Genomic DNA, 23,833 nt, shown 5'->3' with positions numbered 1-23,833 from the left:
TTTGAATATGTGAGGTCTTGTTTCACTGTGAAAAAAAACTTTATGGACGCTACATGGTGTGTAATATCAAAGGCCCGCAGGGCCAACGGCCACCTGTTAATCCCTCCAGTAAAGGTCTTGTTTAAGAAACACATGTGAGAAAAGCTGACAAATGCCAGTGTTGTAAAGTTCCCAGTGGAAGGATGAAGTTCCATCCGTGTGGTAAAAAGCCTGACTTGTGGCAAATGTCTGTGTGGTACAGTGAATCACTGAGTTAAGTTGATCCTTCGTCACAATTGTGTGTTAAAAGGCCAAGTACTGTGTATTAAAAATGTCTTGTGTGATGCTTGGTTCCTTCCATGTGATAATTGTTCATGTGGATAAACGGTCCCCCTTGTGCTGTAGGGTCCCACTTGGTAAAAGTGTGTTTCAAGTGTTGTGAAGTGTTACTTACTGCATCGGAGCACTACATGCACCTATCTGTACGGTGATATTACATCTAGCGTTTAGCAGTACCAGTTTAGGATGTGTGTGGACCCAATAGAGTAAGTCGGTGGAGCCATTGGAGGAAGCGGGTGGATTTGGGGGACGTGGGTGTGGCCTCCTAAAAATATTTGAGCACCTGGACTTAATATTTTACAAATTAAGCACTGATCAGACCTGTCTACCTTCTTGAATACAGGTATAACGATAGATATTCGCCATGATATAGTAGGCCCGATCTCCAGGCTGCATTAACTACATGTCAAAAGATTTAACCCAGGCTTCCTTATCGTCATTAAATAAATCGACCGGAACCCCATCAGGGCCAGTAGCCTAGTTTTTGGACACACAGGCAATGAGTAGTCATGCATACAACATACAGAGTTCCCAATTTAAAATTACTCTACAAGCAAACAAGTTGGACACACACAAATATGCCTTATTCTGGCAAAATCTTTATCCAGGTCATTTCAACTAAGCACTTTTACCTACAGTTCAGAATCTTTCCAAATCCAGAAGTGCTTTCAAGAGCAAAAACTTTCACATAATCCCTCTAAGAAAATGTATCCGGTTTGATCACTGTGACATTAGATATCAGAGAGCAATCTCTGATGGCATCTGATTGACAGTAATTATCATTCTCTTTTACTCTTCCAAATCTTTCCTAATTCCATTGTTTTTTCTTCAGTATCTGAAACAAGGATAGTAACCCATCTATGTTCAAGGTCAATTAAATCATATTGCTATAATTAAAAGTTATATCAACCTGCTGATACCACTAATCATTTCAATCAGTACCTCTTTTAACCAAAAGATTATCATCATATTATTAAAAGTCCAATTGTGGAACTGAGAAAGTCTTAGAACCTTTTCCCCGTTGCAAATCTGCTTCTGTGGCAAACAGACTAACAAAGTCATAGCTCCCAGAAGCAGACCCATATGGAAAGACACACTAGATTCTAGATATTACGGAGAGTTCTGAGAAAAGATTTAAAGAAGAGAACATGAGTGATTTGACAAAATGTGGAGGTGAATAAGTGACATTTAGAAGAAACTTTTCAAACTGCAAACTAGGAACTGTTCCAATTATAAAGCAAGACACAAAACCTTTGCTCCCTTTTTTTTAATTATATGTCGCCACTCAGATATCTTGACTCTATACCTATTTTTCATTATCTATTTTGCAACTTTCTCAGGGTGTGTACAAACTACACAAAGAGACGTGCATTTTCCTTTACCTTTCCCAGCTCCTGTGGAAGCCACACTAAGCACAATTGCTAGGCTTGCATGATTTTCCACAGGAGACCATCCAAAATAATTAAGCGCTCAGACAGACACAATCATGTATCATATGAATAAACCCTGGATTCTTCCTGTTAACTTCTTGTTATACTGAGGATTGTTCTATGTTACTTGCGTGGGTCACTCCTCTTATTAAGTAAAGTTTGTCTTTGAATGGCTTTGGTTGTTAATATAGTCTTCTACTCTAAATTACTTAGAGATCTAATCATTTGCTCTCATCTATCATTTTAGAAGTCATTTCTGCATGAACCCATTTTCTCACAAACTTTACTGCTTTTATCCGTGTATATCATTTTTTTTAAAAAACAATTTTATTCATTTTCATTGCGATACAGAATTTACAATTCGGTGACAATATTCTTGCATTACCAGTATATGGTAAAGGAGCAGCAGGTTCAGTTCTCAAATGGGAGAACAATAACAATGTCAACCTTCAGATCACAGCAATGTTTCACACCACATTGGTTTAGGCCATCAAGATAGTGAACGCCATGACATTTTTACCCCCACTGCACTCCTTAATGATTAGAATAGTGAATGGTGTGCTGTTTTCCGTATTTCACCTCTGCCCCCTACCGCCCATGACAGCAGGCAGGTTCATACCTCCTAGTGGACAGAACCCGGGTCTGTTGAAGGGAGACCAGTTGATCCCTCATGTGAGGGACCGGCAGGACAGCAAGCAGTCCTACACGAAGGATGAAAAATGAGAGATGTCCTCTGTCTAATCTACCAGGGAATCTTTGAATGTCTGGATCTCCTGCAGGAGACCATTCCATAAGGTGGCTACGGGGACCTTATGTAGCCCCCAAACCTCTTCCCTCCTCAGTGCTACTGCTTCAGCCTTGCCCCCACTTAATCGTTGCTAGGCACCAGTGGCGTATGGTTGAGAGGGTGTGCGCCTTCCAATTCATTGCTATGGAACGCCGTTCTATGAGGATGGCCAAGTCGAGAAATCAGTTAGTTGCAGCATGTGCTTTTTTCTGTTTGAATGTACCCAATACCACCCCTTCCATGGTGAGAAAATCCTTGCTGCCTGTCACTTCCAACATTGCCCCTGCAACCGCCTGCCAGAGGTCCATAGCCGCCAGCAGCTCCACAACATGTGTGCTATATCAGCATTCAGTGAGCGACACTGGGGGCAGAGTGGAGAAGATCCAAACATTTTATGCAGGCTTGCCGGGGTAAGGTAGGCCATGTGAAGACTATTGTGCTGTATATACTGGAATTTAGCATTATGGGACACTTTCCTTGGATAATGCACGACCTTTTCCCAATCTTTGGGTGTAAAGTCTCAGCCTATAACCCTTTCCCAGCATTGACGTGTCACCTGTAAAGGGTCTAGCGTGGTATGTGCTAATGCCCATGCGAACCAGGTAATGAGCCTATGCCCTTTACCCATAATGTGATGAGTATGCAGGAGCGGGTGTTGCGATGGTTCAGAGTCTGTGCTGCCGCACAACTGACCCAGTTCAGCCAACAGCTTGCCATTGGCTAGGAAGTGTCCAGCCAGTAGTTCACATTCCTCCAGCAATTGGGCAAAGGGAATAAGTGCACAACCCCGGAACAAGTCACTCAGCGTCCCCACCCCAGCCTCAACCATTCCCTCTCATCCAAGTGATGCACAAAATGGGTCAATAGTGTTCAGTTTGATTTTCGAGTAGTACAGAGTGATTGACGGCATGAGTCGTAACCCTCTACAGTAGCTTCTGTATGCTGCACGAAGTGAGTTGGTGGACTCTCCTGGGAGTTTTTGCCTGTGCGGTCAGCATGCGGCCAATCACTGCCTGTGCTGGGGCTACAGTTGGCAGACCTAGCTCTTCTGTCTGACGCCCTGCCAGCCATCTCGCAGGCCACTGTGGCTGCGCTGCCAGATGATAATGTTCGAAGTTGGGAGGCCCCAATCACCCCCATCTACGGGCAGTTGTAACTTCCTTAGTGCAACTTGTCTCCTCCCCCTATTCTATAAGAAGGTTCCCAGTGCGACTGGTAGGGCCCGAAAGGTGGATCATGAGATATGCAATGGAAGGTTATGAAAGAAATACAAGATGCGGGGGAAGCATCATCATTTTAGATAACAATAGTCTCCCTTGAACCACGAGTGGTAAGGTGCTCCAAAAAATCATCTGAAGTCACAGGAAGGATATGGCTGTAGTAAGGTTCCCATCGATGAGATCTTGCGTATCGTGGCACAAGCAGATCTCAAAGTATAGGAACATGCTAGGCTCCAATTTCATTAAGTGGGTGTCTACCATTTGTTGTTGCCGAGGACAGCCCCCTCAGAGTGGGAAAGCACACCACTTGGACCAATTAACGCCTAGCCCTGAGGCCTTACGAAACTCCTCATGGCTCTCTGCAATCCCAGTGATCCATTCCCAGAAGTCTTGGATGTAGATGAGCAAGTCATCCGCTTAAAATGAGATTGTGTGCACACCCTCAGTCAGGGGGATTCCCCACTCCTCACTGCATTGTCAGAGCAGCGGGGATAACGGCTCCATCGCAAGAGTGAATAAAAGCGGTGAGAGGGGGCATCCTTGGCAGGTTCCTCTACTCACTGTAAACGGGGGTGAGATTAAGTTGACGGGCTGGGATGAAACCATTTGGCCTGAGTGCAACAGATGAGGCATGTGTTCCAAGAGGCGGACCACTATGATCTTACTGAGTAGTTCATAATCCGTTCCCAACATGAATAAAGGATGATAAGAAGTAACATCCATCGGGTTCCTACCAGGCTTGAGTAATTCATAGGTCTTGTAGAACTCAACAGGCGATCTTCTGCATGGCAGCACCTCCGATTGCACCACCTGAGTCTTTCCTGAAGAGTAAGAGGAGCATTCAGGGTCTCCCTATCCAGGGGATGGAGGGTGGGTAATCCTATATTGTATAGGAACTCTTCAATGTGTACCTGCCGATCAATGGGTGAAGGGTCATATATCGATTAATAGTGTGTTAAGAATGCCGAGTGGATGTCAGTTTGAGCAGTAAGTGTATGAGTCTGGGATGCTCTAATCAGCGTGATGGGGCCTGCGAGTGTCACACTGCGGAGGAGCCACTCCTGAAATCGGCGCGATTTGTCTCAGTCAGCATGCATTTTGGCCTGATAGGCCTTAAAGTCCAAGTAGCACAACTGTTTTATCAGGCGTGCATGATTCCTGACGCCTCAGTTAGGGTGCGCTGCTCGTCAAGATTTGAGCGGGCCACTACTTCAAGTGGCCCCCAAGTTTGCATAAGGTCACTATGCAAAACTGCTCTAGACCCTACCACATCCCGAATGCATTGACCCCTGATTACCAATTTGAGCGCCTCCCATTCGATTTGTTCGAGGTGGCTGAACCCCAGTTGGCCTTGAAATAATGTGTTACTACCCCTCTCCTCTCCTCCCTGAAGACCTGGTCTTTTAACACAGTTGGCTGAAGCCGCCAAGTGGGAACTGAGGGTCTTGGCATCCTCCATCCAAGAAGTAACTGTAGTGGGTTATGATCACATAATGTTTTCCCAAGGTAATCAGCCCTGGTAACCTGTGTTTGGAGAGTGGAGTGACAAAGGATGAGGTCTAACCACACGTGCAGCTCATGGGGGGCTGAATAATAACAGTACTCCAGAGCCCCGGGGTGTGGGACTCGCCAACTGTCATGGAGGGACCAATGAGAAAGCCATTCAGTAAGGCAGGTGGCGGCTGTCACCACCAATGAGGTTGATAGCAGGAAATGTGACGAGTCTATCTGCGGATCCAGGATGCAACGCAAAACTGCGCTGTGTTTGGTGCATAGATAATCCCCAGCAACAGTGGCTTGCCGTCCAGTTGGCCCGCCACCAATACGTGGGGTCTATCTCCTCATTCGAAATGGAACCCTTGGGGGACCCATATGAGTGCTCCACTTGCAAATCCAGAATGAGTAGACATCCAACAGCACTTCTGTAAGCGACACTCCTCACCTCTGGCAATATGAGTTTCTTGGAGGAGCGCTATCTGTACTCCCATTCACCACATGTATTGTTGCACTGCATGTCATTTCCAGGTTGCCCCATCCCCCTCACATTCCACGTTTGTATTCCCACTTTAGCCATAGTCAATCACTGTGTCCAGAGAGTCAGAGTGAGGGGAACTGGACAGCACAGAGGAATAAGGAGGTGTAGAGGATTGTGCAAACCTCGTCTACGAGTTGCATTTTGCAAGGAGAAGTGACCACATGCATTAGGCCCCTTCCCACTGTGTGCTCTATGTTGTGCATACTAGAAGAAAACCCCTCAACCTGCCACTGTGTAGTCTGAAAGAGGTATAAGTGGGCATTCTCATAGAGGAGTGGGACAGCAGAGCTGGTACACTGTAGGATGGATTCCTTGCCTCGATAATTTATCAACCTTACCGCCACAGACCTAAGGGGGGCTCCCAATAGATAGCTTGCATGCTGGGACCTGATGGGCATGCTAATTCAGAAAGTGAGGCGATAATTTAACGAGTGCCACTGGCCTTAGCAGCCAGACCTCGAAGAATTGTGTGGAGTCAGTCCCCTCCGCCCCTTCCGGGAAGCCCACAATGTGGAAGTTGTTGCAGCGGAACCGCCCTTCAGAGTCCTCTGTCCTGCCTTCAAGTTTCTGGACTTCAGCGGTGAGGGATCAGATTTTGCTTTCTAAGTCACTTAGGCCAGGTTGCAATTCTGTTATGGCATTCTCCACGTTGTCGACTCAGGTCTTGAGCTTTTTGACCTCCCAAAGCAGCCCCATGTCAATTGCAACTACATCGACCAGGCTGCAAAGGTCCCGTCTTGTGTCTGCAATCGCTTATAGTGTCTTGCCTAATTTTTCCTCCTTGAGGGACTTTAGCAAGGCCTCCTGACTGGGTGCCTTGCCTGGGCGGTCCATGGTTTCCACGCACTGGCGCCTCAAGGTTTGAGGGCCCCAACTCCTCTTCTCCCCATGGGGCGTACAAAGCCACGCCTGCTGCTGAAGCTAGATGGCAAGTCCCACACTGAGGGAAGGGGGCTACACTGAAGGGGACCTTTCATGTCAACATACACTTACCCATGAGACCCACAAGGCCCCTGGACCCCCCAGAAAACCAGGTGCGGCGGCGGCACACGCAGGCTCTGCAGGGACCCGCTCATCCATGGGAGACCCTTGTCAGCCATGCGCCTCACGCACCTCCAACAGCAATGATGTTGCCACTTTGAGCAAGTGTATAGTGTGTCGGAGCACACTGAGGAATTGCAAAGACCCTGTCGTGTAGTACTGCCTAGCCCCAGGAACGTCTGGACCCGCCTCACCTCTCTCACCCGTAGGGCTGGTCACGAGGAGGGCACGAGCAGTCCAGTCTTCCCTGTCAAGCCAAAAAACTCCCCCCACCCCGCCATATTCTGGGGAGGTGGGTGAAGAGAAATCGAGCAGGCAGGCACAGGCACTGTCCCATTTACAAAGTAGTGCCACGCCAGTAAAAAGCCCCCTCTATGGTGTTAGATGCGGTGAGGCGCCGCTAGTGAGATGGCATCCAGGTGGTTGCCCCAAAAGTGACAGGTTGTGACATACATGAAGGTTTAAAAAAATACAGGCGAGCAAAAAGCGACTATCTAATCAATTTATAATAATTATTCACAGTCTCCTGTAACAATGACGGAGGCTGAATTCAATAGTTCGCTATGCAGGTATGTCGAAGATGTTGAGGGACACCTGAGATCAAATGGAGAGGGGGGATCAATGTCCCTCAATTCATAGGTCAAATTGATTAGATGGTTGCTTTTTGCTCTCCTGTATTTTTTTAAACCGTCATGTATGTCACAACCTGTCACTTTTGTATATAGGTTCCACTTTTCACTTGGGACAGCGTACACATTTTTTGGACATATTTCACATTTTCGATATATAAATTACAATGCATTTTACTTACTGGCCTTTCTAAGTGCTTTTTTGAAAAATATGTATATCTTTTCCTATATTATTGCCACTGTGCTGAATTAGTATCATTATTATAAATACTAGGATTCTTTTCTCATTATTTCCACAAGCACCATTACTTTTTGATATGCAATATGTACCCTGGTTCCGCGTGAATTGGGTGGTCCTTGTCGCCTTTGAACGCGACTTGAGTCAAGCTAGCCTAGGTGATAAGGGGTGGAACCTCGAAACCGGCCCCAGGACGCTAGTTTCCGGTCCAGAGAGGACTTGGCCTGGCAGTTCGGGCAGGACTGTTCCCATGGGGAACAGGGTCAAGACTGATTTGCATATGGCTGGGTTTAAAATGGAATGGCATGGCGAGCAAAAACAATGGATTTAGGCCCAGATCTCTGTACTGTGGTGAAGGTTTGACATTGTTCAATATTCTGTCCAGCCATTTTTTTTTGCATGTGTTACCCCGAGTGGGGCGGGTATACCCAGACGTGGGTCCCGTGCTCTCCATGCCACTGGAGTCAAGCTAGCCTGGCTCATATGGGGTGAAACTCTGAAACTAGTCCTAGGATGCTGGTTTGCCATCTAGGGAGAATGTGGCATGGCAGTTCAGGCTGGACTGTTCCCATGGGGAACAGGGTCAAGACTGATTTGCATTTGGCTGGGTTTAAACAGGGATGGCATGGAGAGCAAAACAAATGATGAATTTAGGCCCAGATCTCTGTAATGGGGGGAAAGTTTAACATTGTCCAACATTCTGTCCATTAATTGTTCTTTTTGCAGAAAATCTATTACGAGTGTGCATGAAATTGAAATTCACAGCTTAAAGGTGTTCTTCAAACTGAACTTTTCAAGAAATTTTTTGGGCCTTTCAATTTCTTTAAAATGCAAAAATCACTTGAAAAACATGTTTTCTAACATGTAGTAAAAATTCAACAGACATCTATGAATATATTTATTGTGTTGCTTTATAGAAAATTGAATAATACAGACACACTGAATTATTTATCTTTATAAAATTTCAGTTTAGATGCTTATTGAGCCCTACGTTATGCAGAGAAAATGACGCTCTGGAAAATTAGACCTTCTCTGTGTATCACCTTGAAAGAAAACGCTAATTATTTATTTGATAGTAAAACACATTTCCTTCAGACTCCTTCAACTGGTTTAATTTACTACCCGCGGGACTGATCATTTACATATGGCAGTAATTAGTTTTTGTTACTTATGCTACAAAGCTATACAGCTCTTAACCTTCAAGGAAAATGTCAACTCCTCTCATGAGCGTATTGCATTATACCAGTTGATATTACTGATTAGGGGTTACTGCAAGGAGAATAAGATATCCGTTTGAAAAGAGTGAAGAACACTGCAAACTTAATTCAAGCAGCTCAAATAAAACCGTGAAAAGAGCTCAACACGACCACATCCCTTTGACTAACAGACCGAACTATATATATATATATATCTCACAGCAACTAGCGATATTCTCCCGCTTGCGCGCAGAAATCACCAGTGTAGACCGACTTTTGCAGCATTATTTTTATTTAATCTCCTCTTATGTCAGGACGCGTTTCGGCCGTCCAAGCGGCCTTGATCACCTGATCATGCGTCACAGATATATATATATATACATACATATATATATATATAAATCAACAGCAGTCATTGTAGATATGGTTAGTTTAGAGTTTCCATTGAAAACAATTTTTTTTGCTTACAACTTTTTTTCTGTAAAGTATAAACCCGAGTACGGTTCTGGCTCAAACACGACATAGCAGTGAAATTCCAGAGTTATGATTACCAATGGACAAAACATAACTTGAACCACTGGCCAAATTGTTATTTTTTTTGGGCTATTTCCTTCGTTTCTGAAATGTTTGCAAATTGGGGTTTTGATCATAGTGACCAACACAGGTTATGACCAGTGGTAATCATAAGTGGTGAATTTCAAAGATTTGTCGAGTCTAAGCCAGAACCATAAGTCCATTTTTAAATGGTTTTGTGAATTTCGTTTTTTTTTTTAAATTAAGTACTTAATTTTTAACCCCATCTGAGCACAGTCTTTGGGCTTGCAAAGTGGGGGTTGGCTGCAGGGCTTGCATCCAACCTGCTGCGAGCCACCAAGTCCTGCGGACCAACGCTCTGCCATCAGCCAGCCCCTGCTGGGCAAGTCCTTCAGCCACCCACAATAGCAACCTTTAACCAGGCTCTGTGCCCGGCATTCTACCATCCGTTAAGCTTTGATCTGCAGCCTGCAGGTACTGCCAGTTCTTGTGCCTTTCCCACTTTCGTCAGACTACTCCTGCATTGCACTGCCATCCCCTATATGCAGTGGGGTTCGATGGAGGGTCCGGCTTGAGGCCACAATCCTCTGCCATCAGCCAGCCTCCACTGCGCAAGACCTGCGCAGCGAGGTTTTCACAACGGGCCTGGCCAGGCCATGTGCCATACCCCTGCTGTCAGTTTATCCCCATGGTGCACAGCTTTTGGCCATGGGTGTTATATGCAGAGCCTTTCCTGAGGACAGGCTCTCTGCTCCTTCTCTCCCAGTTTGTAGCGGATCCCCACAGTGCACGACCTTTGGGGATGCGCATAAAGGGATGGGTGCAAGGTCTTGGTCTTTGCTTGTGGTTTGCCTTTTTGTTGTTGTTTATTTTGAACAGCAGGAAGTCCTCCAGTCAAAAGGGATTTGAGAGATAAATACAAAATGGCAGTACATTCTGGGGCCCAATGCGGTTGAACCATAGTCACACAGTGGCAACCTCCACTGAGTAATAACCGCAAGCTATGGTTTCAATGCCTGTTGTGCAAGTTATAGATTGTGGCGCTAACCATAGCTTGTGAATTTCAATGGGATTTAGGTTTTCATTCACCACCATAAAGTCACTTTAACTCTTTATTCAGTGAATTTTTAAGATTTTATTAAACATACATGAATGTGTCCTAACCAAGTTTAACCCTAACTTCACTTTAATCTGTTTTTTTCCAGTGGATTTTTCATCTCATTTAACCGTGTACCACAAGCAACAGTTCCCTGCACCCAACCAGCAATGGACGGCCAGCCCTGCTGAACACTGCCTTTGGCCATGCAGCATGGGGATTGGCCCCAGGGATTGGTCTACAGCCAGTCTGTACGTCCAACCCTCAGCGGGTGGTAAAACCCAGCCACGTACTCCCTTAGCTGGGCCTGGCCAGCAACGCCTTGTTTTTGCCCACACACATCACATCACACATCACTCGAAGCCAATCCTTTCTGCGCATATACTTCTTTCACGTGCAGCAGGGTAGGCAGTGGGTGGCAAGGGCCTGTGCCCAACTGAAATTGTTTGGCCAACCCCAATGCGCAAGGCCATGCAATTCCAAGACACCATGGGCTACAAAAACCCATGTGTGGCCACTGACCAAGTGCAGCCATAGTGCACTGAATACTTAGTAAAAAATATTTTTTTAACATTTTAATCCTGTGCCAGATTTGTGAATCCTGAAACACCAGGAGGGTCAACGAGAGGCCAGAATCCAGCATAGGATTTGTGAATCACGAAATAAAAATAGTTTTATATATATTTATTTTATCGCCACTGGGGAGGGCGCAGATGGGCATTGGGGGTAATGGTAGATTCACAATGCCACCTTATGACATTTTTTCGTTAAAATGTTCCCAAAATGGTGCTTGGTATGACTCATGACAATGGCAACAAAAATGTTTTTGTCACCTGCAAGCAAGTTGAGAGCAGGAGATTAGTGATTGTGCAGCCAGATTCACAAATCTGCACTGCATGACGGGAGAAAAAGCTCAATCGTCCAATAGTAAGCTTCTGTTTTTTATTGGGTTTCACAAAACCTCTGGGGGAGACACTGACCCACCTGAACGTTAACCAGGGAGTGGTGTTTGGGGTAGAGGTGGCTAGGGCACTAAAATGATAAATTGTGATGGTCAAAAATAGGAGCATAAATATACAGATAGTGGAAAACTGAGTCAGATCCACTTGGTGTAACTTGAATGTTGATTAATACAGGATTACCAAGTGGTGGTTAGCAAATGGGGACCCGGGGTTTTTAAGTTCCTTTTTTTTTTTTTTGTTGTTGCATACGAGTTCATTTTAAAAGTTCACCAATTGTTTCCTTGAGATACGCCCATGGACTGCTGGTCACCGAGTCCTTACCTGACAAGCTCCCACAGTGACTAACATGACTAGAAACTGTTCCCTTACAAACTTTTCCAAAGTACTCATCCTTCTCCTTTCTGACATGCTCACAAAGCACACTTCCCTCCTTCGATCTTCCCTCATCTTCAATGCCCGCGGCCGCATGTCCGGCAGGTATGACCTCTGCCTTCTGGAATAGTGTCTTCCTTGTTTTCCATGTCGAACTCAAGTCCTCCTTTGTTTTGCACTGCCCTTGGAATGCAGGGTCTTTAGTGATCATTGTTGCTCAACTCTTACGCTGTCCTCTTCGTGTGTCAACCCAACTGCCTGGCTCACACAGGAAACACTATCGAAGCAGTGCTCATGCGCGTCTTATAGTAGGTACTTTATTAATTCTGTAAAGGAAGCACGCAATGGCCCTGTAGCGCATAACAATACTTTTTATTCTCCACAAGCACTACCCTCTTTGCTCAAAGTATCTTTCTTGACCTGTAGGTGTGCATCATACTGACACTTGCTCGCCGCCCTGAAGGCCCAAAATTCTTCCACCAGTACTAGGGAGGTTAACACCGGCACCATGACTGACGGCCCAAAAATCTTCCACCAGTAGAAGGGAGGTTAACACTTGTAACTCACCACACACAATACCAAATACTCTGTGATGATATATTCACAACACATCTTATGAACACATTGTCTACAGCTACATGCTCAAATCACAAATGCCACTCTGCAAACCAACCATTGAAGAATATCTGCCTCTCAACATAGTGACTCATCAGCTACACATCACATTACAGCTGCCCTCCTGAACTGTAGATATGTGGTCTTTAATGCAACTTCCACAGCTACCCTAATTTATGATGGTGGCCTTTCTGATCTGTACTCATGGAAACCTTGCTCCTGTCACCCACCATACAATTATCTTACCAACAGGCTACAGCATCCCCATCTCAATACTTCAGAAAGAAAATGGTGGGTGGGTTTACCTTTACCAACAAAGTGTCCATTAAATGCACACTGATTAACTCAAATCACTACCTTTAGTTCCAAAGGTCCACTGTGAACATTTTTAATATGACTCCTTAACCACTGAAGAATTAACATCTTATACTGCTCACCTGACAACCAAACAAGTTTTATTGATGGTTTTGTTGATTAAAGAACTGACCAAATCCTCTTGTTTTGTGATCAGATTTTCCTAGGAGATTACAACCTCCACAGTGTAAATGACAAAGACACCCACACTTGTCACCTCAAACCCTTCCTACCAGTTAACTACTATAACTTTGCACTCTCTTTAGCTTCAACAAAGGTTCTACCCTAGAACTGACTTCCAAAAGGACACACCAAATAAAAGTCTCTCAATGTCTCAAAAAGGATTGATCAGACCACTTCTTCTTTCCATTGTAACGTAAGACCATCCTGTGCAAAATGGGGCACTCGAATAGCAAAATCTTGACAACTCAAACAAATTGAGAAGCATTAGAAAAGTTTACAGATCTGGATTTAATATTCAAGCACAAACATAAGTATTTACATAGGTGCATAAATACTTTGTGCTGTGACTCTTTGCAACCGAGTTCTTTCTGTGCCCTGTTTTGATTTCTCTAACTCCACATCACTTTATATGCTACAGCTGTCTAATGTATAGGTGAAAAGCCATGTTGTGATTCTATGTAACACCTAAATCACATTGATTTTTTACCAGTTTAGATCGAGCTTTAAACATGAATTAAGGAAATTGGTAGAGCATAAACATGTACTAAAATGCGAACATACACTGCAATATCTCATGTATTTATAAACTGAGCTCACACATCCACAACAAAATATATAATCAAGTTACTAATTAAAAGTAAATGACATAGATGTGCTAAAAAAACATGAACCATCTTAATACCAAAGATATGCATTTCTCTGAAACGTGTTTTCATTGACATAATCAGGCCTAAAATGTATGACATTTAATTTTCTGGAGCAATCATGAGACTTTTTGACTGTATAAATTACTTCAAAACACACACAGACACCCCACGCTTCACTGTGAGTGATAGGATTCTGCTCTTTTACAAGAACCATATCCACCCACAAGGCAGTTACCATTCAGTACCATGGCAATGTTTGCTTTTTAGGATCAAACAATATTTTTGCTACTACCAATTTTCTGTTACACTAGTAAGAGTCCGGCAGCCCTCACAACATAAAGGTCTGCAAATATCATGTCAAAGCATAATAAGCATTGACAAAGTCAAAAGAATGGCAGCCAACGCCAAACCTGTTGATCATAAATGTGTTTCATTGACCACTGAAGATGTTCTTTATTGTGAGAAATCATATCAAAGACAGGAGTATACCAAGACTGGTTGTCTAGGAGCTAGTGGAGGTAAAATGACTAACAGTGATTCTGAACTTTACTTGATAACAAATGTCTTCCCCCACAGCCCATCTTACACTTCCAAAACTCCCTAGTAGTTAGTGCACAAGGAACCCCACAATATCCATTCAGCTTCCATAGTAATAATCAAGAATTCCAATAAAAAAATTTAGGCAAAAGAATTAAGGGAACTGTGAAGCCCTGGAACAGTAAGCAAAATATCCTCATTTAAATCTGAACACTTAGCATCCAGCTGAAGAACAAGATGGATAGTATATGGAGATTAAGAGTCATACAAAAAAAGAAGAGGTCAAGAACGCCTTTAGACCCTCACGGGTGAATTGCCGCACTTAACAAGCACTGATTGATTGACTTGTATTTTAAGAAAGAAAAAAATGCTAGATTGGTTCTTGGGTGAACTGATTTCTCACTTGCGGAAATCAAAAGTTAGATTAGGTCATGAAATTTACAAAAATGATAACGTTTATTACCCAAGTTCGATTCAGAATTTGTTATTTTTAGCTTACAAAAAGAAATATAAGTTGCTCGTCTATTAATCCAAGCTACAGTCAGCTGTGTTGCATGATGCCAATGCTCACCTCACTAAGCAAAGAAGGGCCAGTTGTTGTGACCCTGAGATAGACTGTTAGCAGTTCTGACTCCATTTCACACTAAAAATAGTGTTCTGTATTGCCAGTCATCCTCAGCAGATGTGGTTTAGAAGACCGAGAGACAGAGACACACACTATTTAAATCACGTTTAACAAGGAATTATTAAAGCGTTTGGTGGGACCTTTTGAGGTCTGGAAGACATGCATGTTTCAAAAAGGTGATGAAAAATATGTTTTCTATGGATGAATTATCCTTAGAGCAACTGTCTAAAATGTCTGCATTACAGGCTGAATTATTCATTGGTTAATGTACCAATGCTTGCTTAAATGAAAACACTGATTGCACTTTAGCCTCTTGTTAACCGCGGCTAGCTTACTATGCTAAAATAACTTTCTAGGAATACTGAACAAGAAGCTAACAACCTCTAGAAAATCTGCATAGCCTAAAAGCTGCAATACAATAGTGAAGGAATAAGCCTCCTCCTCTACTCATTCCCTAGAACCCAGTACACATTGCACGTCAAGAGAAGCACCACTGATTACTCTGAAGCACACAAAGCCAACTACAAGGGGTTGGACACATGATAGTGATCGAGTTACCTGCAGTGCAGCGCAAGTGTATAAAGCAAGTACAAAGGGTGTCAGGGGCCAAAGGAAATACACAAAATATATAATCAGACAACAATTAACGACGACAGAAATTAGGTCTAATCTCTGCTGATAAAAGCAACTCAGTTTAAAGTGATGAAAGCGGGTCGCACAAAGCCCAACAATTAAAGTATAAATGAATAGACCACGAACAACACTGAATGGTGTACCCAAAACTCAAATCGTAAAGCTTCCAGCTCCACTATTTATCAACTACATGAATCCCTAAAATGGATCGCCCCAGAAAAAGAAAAGTGAATTCAGAACAGACACATCTCCTCACAACACACTTGACAGGACATAACTTAGCAATCCTAAAAAAAATCCATATGGATTTAATTGCATTGAAAAAAACAGTCACCTGAGTAGGAGAGAATAGCTGAATTAACATTAAACTGCGCTGGGGATGAAACTCTGGCTGTTACACTCAGTGTTAAAGCAGTCTTTTATAAGACAAGAAGAAACGACAACAGAAATATCATACAGATAGATTGTACAGAGCATCCGCTGAAAATTGTTACTATGACAACAGGATGTATATAAGATATCCCTTGCATACAGTTAATGCTGATGAGCGACTCTCCAAATCCGTCAGTGAATATCATAATTTTTTAGGTATGTTTGCGTGTTGATAAAAATCTGGTTGATGTAAATTACTCTGTAAGCGTGAGTAACTAATCACTGCGACACGTCTAGTTTTGGCTCACTGACAAAGATGCTCAGAATGAACGAAGGCTCCAATTAGATGTGGTGAAATTCAAATTAAAAACATGTCTGGTCAGCTGAAAAGTAGAAAAAACACTTACACAATCACGTAAGCTGACGTAACAAATATCCTTCGCAGTTTAGAGATATGTCACTTCTTTTATTAATAAAGCAAGTGGGTTATGCTGTAGCAGAACTGTGCGTAACATTTTGTTACACAGAAATCCAGAAAACCTAGCACACCATAACCGCCAAGGGTGTTTTATTTTTCTGTAACCTATTTGCAAGAGATATTCATCACTCAAAAAATTTTAAAATATTTATTTGGTGGTGAAACCATGCTATATTCACGTGGCCTTCCTAATGCTGTAACGGGTCATCTTCTGGCAACATTTGAAGACTAGTACTGGTTACTTGAAGTACAACTATGACATAAATAGTGTGTGAGAAAGTTAGATCTATGTCTTGAGCAGCGTCTCAAATATGTTATTCCAGGAAGTCCTAATTTACAGATATTAGTACGTAGAACAAAATACCTAGGCGGTCAGCATTTATTTTCAAATGACAAATGCCCTACTTTCAATGCATTAGAAACATCTGTAAATTATGAAGAACAATATATATTCAAGAGAACTCAATATTCTATAAAACAATCTCTTAATTGCTAATTTCCTTTTAAATGTAGGTACCATCTTACCTGTAAGTTGTATTTGGAACATATACATCTCTTGCAGGAAACTCCAAGATCTCCCGCGTAGGTCTCACTCTAGTATCAGGATAGACCTTAACTTGCAGTAACTCAGGAGTTAGGCAGTAGCTTGGGTTCTCAGGGCATGGAGAAATATCCAATTTCAACTGGGCTAAATGAAAGAATCAAGATATGAATTGCCTGTGCTATCTATCCTCTTTTTTCTTTAGAGGCATCTTCTCACACAAACATGCATGCACGCACAATTTCTTTCAAAATATATTACCAAAAGTAACCCCAGAGTATACTATTAAGATATTAGAAGGCACCATGGACTTTGTGACTTAAAGGAAAAAGGACAGAGGCAAAGTTTATTTATGATATATTGAGGTGACCAGCAACATTATTTTCACGTATAGAAAGATTTGCTTTACAGCTTATTATATATCACACATTACCATTTTCTCTTTCAGTATCTGTATTACCACCTCCCTTACGAAAGACATTTTAGTCTTTAGATGTCAACACAAACATATGCAGACAAACCATATGCAGGCTGCAATGGAAAGAAAACCAATATGCTAAACTGTTTCAATCAAATGCTTTTTTTCAATATTTATTTATAAAATCTAAAAAACAAAGAACAAAAAGAGTACTAACAGCTTCAAGTTCATATACATCAAGAACTAAACCTATATCAGGAAAGCATCAGAGGGTGAGATGTGGCATATATTCATTAAAAACGTAATTCCTAGCCAAAAGGGGAATGAATGTCACAAAAGTTTACGACCATCCAAGACAAACAGAATAACAACTGCTCCTGGAAATGTCAATCAGAACACATAACACCGGGTTTAGACAGTCACTACAACATTATAACAAACATGAGTTCCAAACCTAATTCCAGGGGAAATACAGATAGAGATGTTTGTTCTATTTAAAACCTGGAATCCGAATTTTCATTAGGATGCAACTATCGGCTACCTACTGACTGGGTGTAATATCTAAACCTAATGATAAGTTTAAGGACTGAGCTAGTTGTGTGATTTTCAAGTGAGTCGTATGAAACAGAATGCTTAGTATGTATGTATGTATTTGGTATTTATTGAGCACATATATCACCCTTAGGTCTCATAGCATTTCGCCGAAGACAGAAGCTAAAAACAGGGCAGGGCAGAGTGTTAGAATAACCACGTTTTGAGGGCTTTACGGACGTTTTTGTGGTCGGTTACCAGGCGATGCTCTACCGGCAGTGAATTCCATAGCTCAGGTGCAGTTCTGGAAAAGGACCGGCCTCCGTTTTTTACAGTGCGGACCTTGGGGGTGGTTAAAAGATGCTTACTGGCGGAGCAGAGGGTTCTAACTAGCTGATGTTTGGTCAGTTTCTTTGCTAAATAGGTTGGTCCATTATTGTTTAATGTTTGGTGTACCAGACAGCTTAATTTGAAGATAACCCTCCTTCTTATAGGGAGCCAGTAGAGGGTCTTCAGACTGGGATCCGATGGGGATTTAGGAGCAGCCTTGCAGCGGTGTTCTGCAGAACTTGAAGATTTATCAAAAGCTTTTCGTTTATGGATGCGAACAGCGCGTTACCATAATACAAGCAATTGATGATTAGTCCCTGAACAAGGGGCATCCAAGAGCACAGGGGCATCCATTTAAAGATTTTCCTATGGGAATGCATTAAGCCATAGCTGGTGCGTACCATGGAGTTAACGTGGTCGGCCACGGAAAGTTTATTGTCCATTACAACTCCCAGATTGCGGACTGCTGTCTTGGGCGGGGGGCACGGCCCTAGTGAGGGCGGCCACCTGTCAGTGGTCCAAATGTGTTGCGCATCACCAAAGAGCATGATTTCTGACTTGCTCGCATTGAGCAGTAGATGATTATTTGACATCCAGTCATTGACCGATGACATGCACAGTTTAAATCCGTGTTGCGTATTGGTGGGAATGGGTGCGAGAGTGATCAACAATTGTGTGTTGTCGGCGTAGGACACTATATCAAAGACGTAGGCTCTGATTATTTTAGCCAAAGGCGACACGTATAGCTTAAAAAGTGTGGGGCTTAAAATTGATCCCTGGGGAACTCCCTTGTCTATGGTTTGGCTTTTGGAACAGAAACCCCCTATCTGCACCTTGGAGGACCGTTCCGGCAGGTAACTCTTAAACCATTGTAGTGCGGGCCCTCAACACCACACTCCCACAGTCGCTCCAAAACGATGCCATGAGAGATGGTGTCGAAGGCAGCCGACAAATCAAGTAGAATCAGGATGGCAATTTGTCTGGCATCCAGAGATCTCAACCAGAGCCGTATCGGTGCTATGGTAAGACCGGAAACCCGACTGAGATGAATCTAACAGATTATTACTTTCTAAATGTTTAGACAGTTGGTTGTTGACCGTAGAGTTGGATTCCATTACTTTGCCAAACAGGGGTAGGAGAGAGATTGGTCTGTAATTAGCGAGTTTTTTGGGGTCAGCTTTTTCAAGATAGGTCTGACAATAGCTTTCTTCCAGTGTGACGGTACGGTGGATTGTGATAGTGAAAGATTCAGGATGTTCGTCAAATTAGGAATGAGTGCTGGACCAATTTTAGATAAGATCTGAGAGGATGCGGGGTCAGTCGGCGAGCCGCATTTCATCCTTTTTAGGATGGCGAAGGTGTCTTTCTCTGTTAATTTACTAAATCTCTGACAGAGTTGGTGCTCCGAGGGAGAGTAGCATCAATATATAGTAATATTCCAAAGGATCCACGCTCACAAGTAGTGAACTCCAGCAATGCAGCACACAAACATGCCACCAGAAATGTTTCATTATCAGCAAAGGATTGAGAATTTCAGAGAAAGACATTTTAGAAGAAAGGAATCTGAAATGTTAGCTATTCCCTTAGTGTAAGTTATAACTAGTGCCAACCGCTTAGGAAGAACTTTTTATGCTGCCTTTTGGCAGCAGGTACTGCTATGTTACCACTCCCTTGTCTTAGTTTACTACAGTAAAGTAGTAATGTCAAAACCGCTGATAAGTTTGTACCAGCAGGGGTATCATCATGTTTCAGCCATGTCTATTTAATACAAGCTTGCAAAAAGGCAAACATTAAGAATACGTCTTTATATACTGTCAATGTGACAGTTCTGTGATAGGTTGTATCACTATCATGTTTTACTTTTCATAATAATCTAACATAAGCAGTATATAATCGAGTATCAAAAAGGTAATGTTATAATTATTTTAGAAAACAGTCAAAAAAAATGATGCATTCCTGAACCCCTATTCATTGTGCAGTTAAATTACCTGATGTGAATTTAGACTTCACTAAATCTCCCACTGAAACCCTAAGAACCCGTTCATACACATAATAATAAATAAATGACAGGCACACCTTTGTGTGCACAGAAACGGCCATGATACTTCCATTACCAATCATCACTCATGACAATATAGCTGGTATTCCCTCCAGATGAAATACCGATACTGCTGCAATTGTTTATTTTTCCAGGTACACATTTTCTCTACTATTCCAAGATTCAGTGCTTGGACTGGGGAGTGACCGCAGAAATCAGAATTTGTGCACTGATTTCTGCATGGTTTCTCCCTTACTACAGGCACTTTGGTAAGTGCACTTCACAAGATATTTCTTAATGAAACCTGAGCAAATCTAATTAATTTGGATCACGGAATTCCTGCACGGCTCGTAATCCTGATTCAACTAGTAACCTCTGTTACAGGCTGTGCTCCTGAGTGTCTGTGACTGCAAATGAGCATCTGAGTGTGTGTGCCTGTGCATAGGGGGAAACTGCTGATCTGAGTGGAATGCAAATTACCATTTCCTTTGTACCTACCGGTGCACACACACATTTCCTGTGTGTTTGTGATTCACACACTTACAATCTATGCAGAGACGATGGGAAAGAACCTTTAGCATGCAGTCATCACCACGCATTACATTTTCACACAGTCATTACCACGCAATGCCTTTACACGCATATGCCTTTACCAGACATACCTTTACAACGAAAAAGTAAGTATATCCCTGGTAAGTGAAATCGCTTCATATATATTAGGAATTTGGGTTAGGGCGCTTTCAGGGTTTAGGGATGGGTAAGGGTATAGGGTGGTAGGTGTATATTTAGGGGTGGGTAAGGGTATTAGGTGGTGGGGTGTTTTTAGGGTTTAGAGATGGGTAAGGGTATTGGGTAGGAAGATTGTTTTTAGAGTTGGTAGGGGTATTGGGTGGTAAGGGTTGGGGTCGATAAGGTAGTGTGTGTGTGTGTATATATATTTTGTTGTAAAGGTATGTGTGGTAAAGGCAAATGTGTGGTAATGACTGGCATGGTAAAGGCATTGCGGGATAATGGCATGCGTGATTCTATCCTCCAACCCTTAACGATAAGGTGAGACTAAGGGAGTGGATTCTAAGTTCTATCAGAACACAGATACTTGTGAAAGTCTTTGTTGTTCAGTGAAAAGGCCTCCATGGTGAAATAATTTCCATTTGAAAACAGAACTATCATGTAGTCTGAGATGGCTGCAATGCTCCATTCTAACATTACAGAACTCATGCTAATAGATAGGCTGGTTCAAAATACCTTATGTGGCCTGATGGGAAGCTTGATGTCATTGTTCTATTTAGAAACGAAACATATAGGATCTTGCAAACTCCACTTTAAGTTTGAAACAGGATTTCAATTAGTTCACTGACCAGATTCATTCGCATAGAATCCCTTATCAATTGGTAAAAGGCAAGTAAGCTGGCAAGTAAGCTGGTCTAGAACTCTCCAAAATGACTTGTGGAATAACAGAGTGAATCTGGTAGGGCCTGGGGATTTATGTATTTTTATTCTCCCTATACATGAAAATACTTCTACCTTTATTGCCTGACGCAGTTGTTTTACCTGCTGAGGCGATAGTCTAGACAAGTGTGCATTTGCTTGCATACATTTAGCGATCGGGTGAGCTTCCCTCTCTCCAATGAGGAGAGGTCAGAATAGGAAGCCCCAAAGGCACCAGCTATTTCGGAATCTTCTTTTTTAACTCCCCTCTTTCTCCTCTAAGTACAGTTCTATTGTTAGCCATTATATCAGCTCTCGGTTTACAGGCCAGGGCCTCACCAGCCTAATAATCCCATTTTAAAATAGCTGTTTCAGTCTCTGCAAGACACCCATGTAGCCATATGAGAGATGTTCAATATTAGAATACCTCTGGACCAATGCCATATTGGCGATCATTGCTCTGGTAGAAAGATCCGCAAGAGACTCTTTATTATCCAAAGCATAGCACATTATCAATCAAGCTGGGCAATGTTAGTTTCTGGACAAACCTACCCTTCTTAGCACCAGAAAGTCCCATAATAATCTAGTCGTCCACCTGTGCTTATTCATCCAATTGATATAAAAGATAAGGTCTCACCTGGGGTCCAAACCATCAAGTTTCCCTTCTTTCTTAAAGGGATGCAGCGGAAAGAAGAAAGCTGGGAGCATGATGCACTGTCTCACGTGGAAAGGCAGTACCACCTCTAGCAGAATGGATACTAGAGTCCGAAGCACCAGCTTTTGCCCAGAAGAAGATGGTATGCTGGGGTTGCACTGCCAGTGTTTTCATTTCACTCACATAACGCTGAAGTAATCACCATGAGTAAGATCGTTTTAAGGAGGAAGACAGTTTTAAGTTTAAGGAGGCACAAGAACTGGTGTGCATAGGCTTTAATGGGCGCATATTAAAAAGGTAAGAACCATATTAAGGCACCATTGATGAATAGCACAAAATGTAGGAGGAAACAGATAAGTAAGCTCGTTCAAATAAGGCATCATAACTGGTGACTTAAATATAGAGGGCTGAGCCGACAAATGTATTAAGGTCAAGGGGCGACAAATAACTTTTAATGATATCCACAACAAGGCCTTGTGAGTCAAAGATAGAATAAAAGTACTTCAGAAAGTTTAGCCTGCAGTGGATCAACCCAACGGCCCTCACACCAAGCCACTAAATGTCATTAACGTGAGGAATAAATCAACTTAATGGATGGACAGTGAGCAGCTAAGGTGACATCCACCACTTTCTCGGGCAGATCAAATCTGCTCAGCTTGTTCCGCTCAATCTCCATGCACAGAAATATATATTGTGGAGGTTTGGCTGTAGAACTCTGCCCTGCCACTAGGAGAGCACAACCTGCCAAAGAGATAGGCTTGAGCGGGGAGAGGCGAGCAGGATGGGTAGCAGGTGGGGGATGGTCAGATGCTCAGTCTCAGCAAGTCGGAGAATCATCTTAGCCCAGACTTTGGTTATCTGAATTAGTTGACCCAGTCATTTTAAACTTCATCAGAACCTGGGAAGCAGAGGCAGAAACACAAAGGAGATCAGAGTCCCAAGGAGGGCGAAAAGAGTCTTCCATGGAACACAGAGACAAACACTTCTAAAGAGCGAAAGGCTCAATAATCTGCGTTCTCGGTGGTAGGGTAAAGATCCACTCAAGGTATGTTCCAATGAGTAAGTATACCTTGAACTACCTCTTGGTGCAGATGTTACTTATGGTCAACAAGGTGACATCAGCTGAGGTTGCCCACCCTAGCGTTCAAGGAACCTGTCATACAGTTGACAGTCTAAGTAATCACCTGCAGATCCAGCCAACACCACAGTCTCACACCTCTGGGCACAGCACACATAACCTCACACCGGCTTGTGTGTAGCAGTAACACCTGGTGGTTGTTTTGCTCGTAAGAACTTGCAAAGGGCTACTCTAGATGGATGACAGAAGGCCTTGAGAGCCAGCCAGATGGCATGCAGATCCAGAAGATTGATGCGTCACCACTGTCCGCATGTATATGGTATTTATTTAGCGTGAGCTAGCCAAAAGGGAAACGCTGTACATGGTCAAAACCATGCTTAAAGTCTGCGTAGCAAAGAAGAAGCTGAGTTGAGAATGGTTTCTGCATTGTGATGTAGTGTTCTTTACAGAAGCGAGTTGTTAACACTTTCATAAATTGGAGCTATTTTGGGGTGATCCTGATGTATATGGGG

At 42.9% G+C, this 23,833-nt stretch overlaps 1 protein-coding gene across 13 annotated transcripts in view; it reads right to left on the bottom strand.

Annotated features, from left to right (window-relative positions):
- Nucleotides 1-23,833, bottom strand: part of DOCK7 (dedicator of cytokinesis 7) — an 888,535-nt gene that overhangs the window by 537,914 nt on the left and 326,788 nt on the right. For all 13 annotated transcript variants that reach the window (XM_085602421.1, XM_085602422.1, XM_085602423.1 and 10 more), the window contains one exon: nucleotides 16,828-16,990. In XM_085602421.1, coding sequence (XP_085458547.1) covers nucleotides 16,828-16,990 — 163 coding nt within the window. The remainder of the gene's footprint in view (nucleotides 1-16,827; nucleotides 16,991-23,833) is intronic.

The sequence above is a fragment of the Triturus cristatus genome, chromosome 4_2 (genome assembly GCF_964204655.1).
Source record: "Triturus cristatus chromosome 4_2, aTriCri1.1, whole genome shotgun sequence".
NCBI classification, from domain to species: domain Eukaryota; kingdom Metazoa; phylum Chordata; class Amphibia; order Caudata; family Salamandridae; genus Triturus; species Triturus cristatus.
The sequence above is the reverse complement of the archived record's forward strand: the minus strand, read 5'-3'. Positions and strand labels throughout refer to the sequence as shown.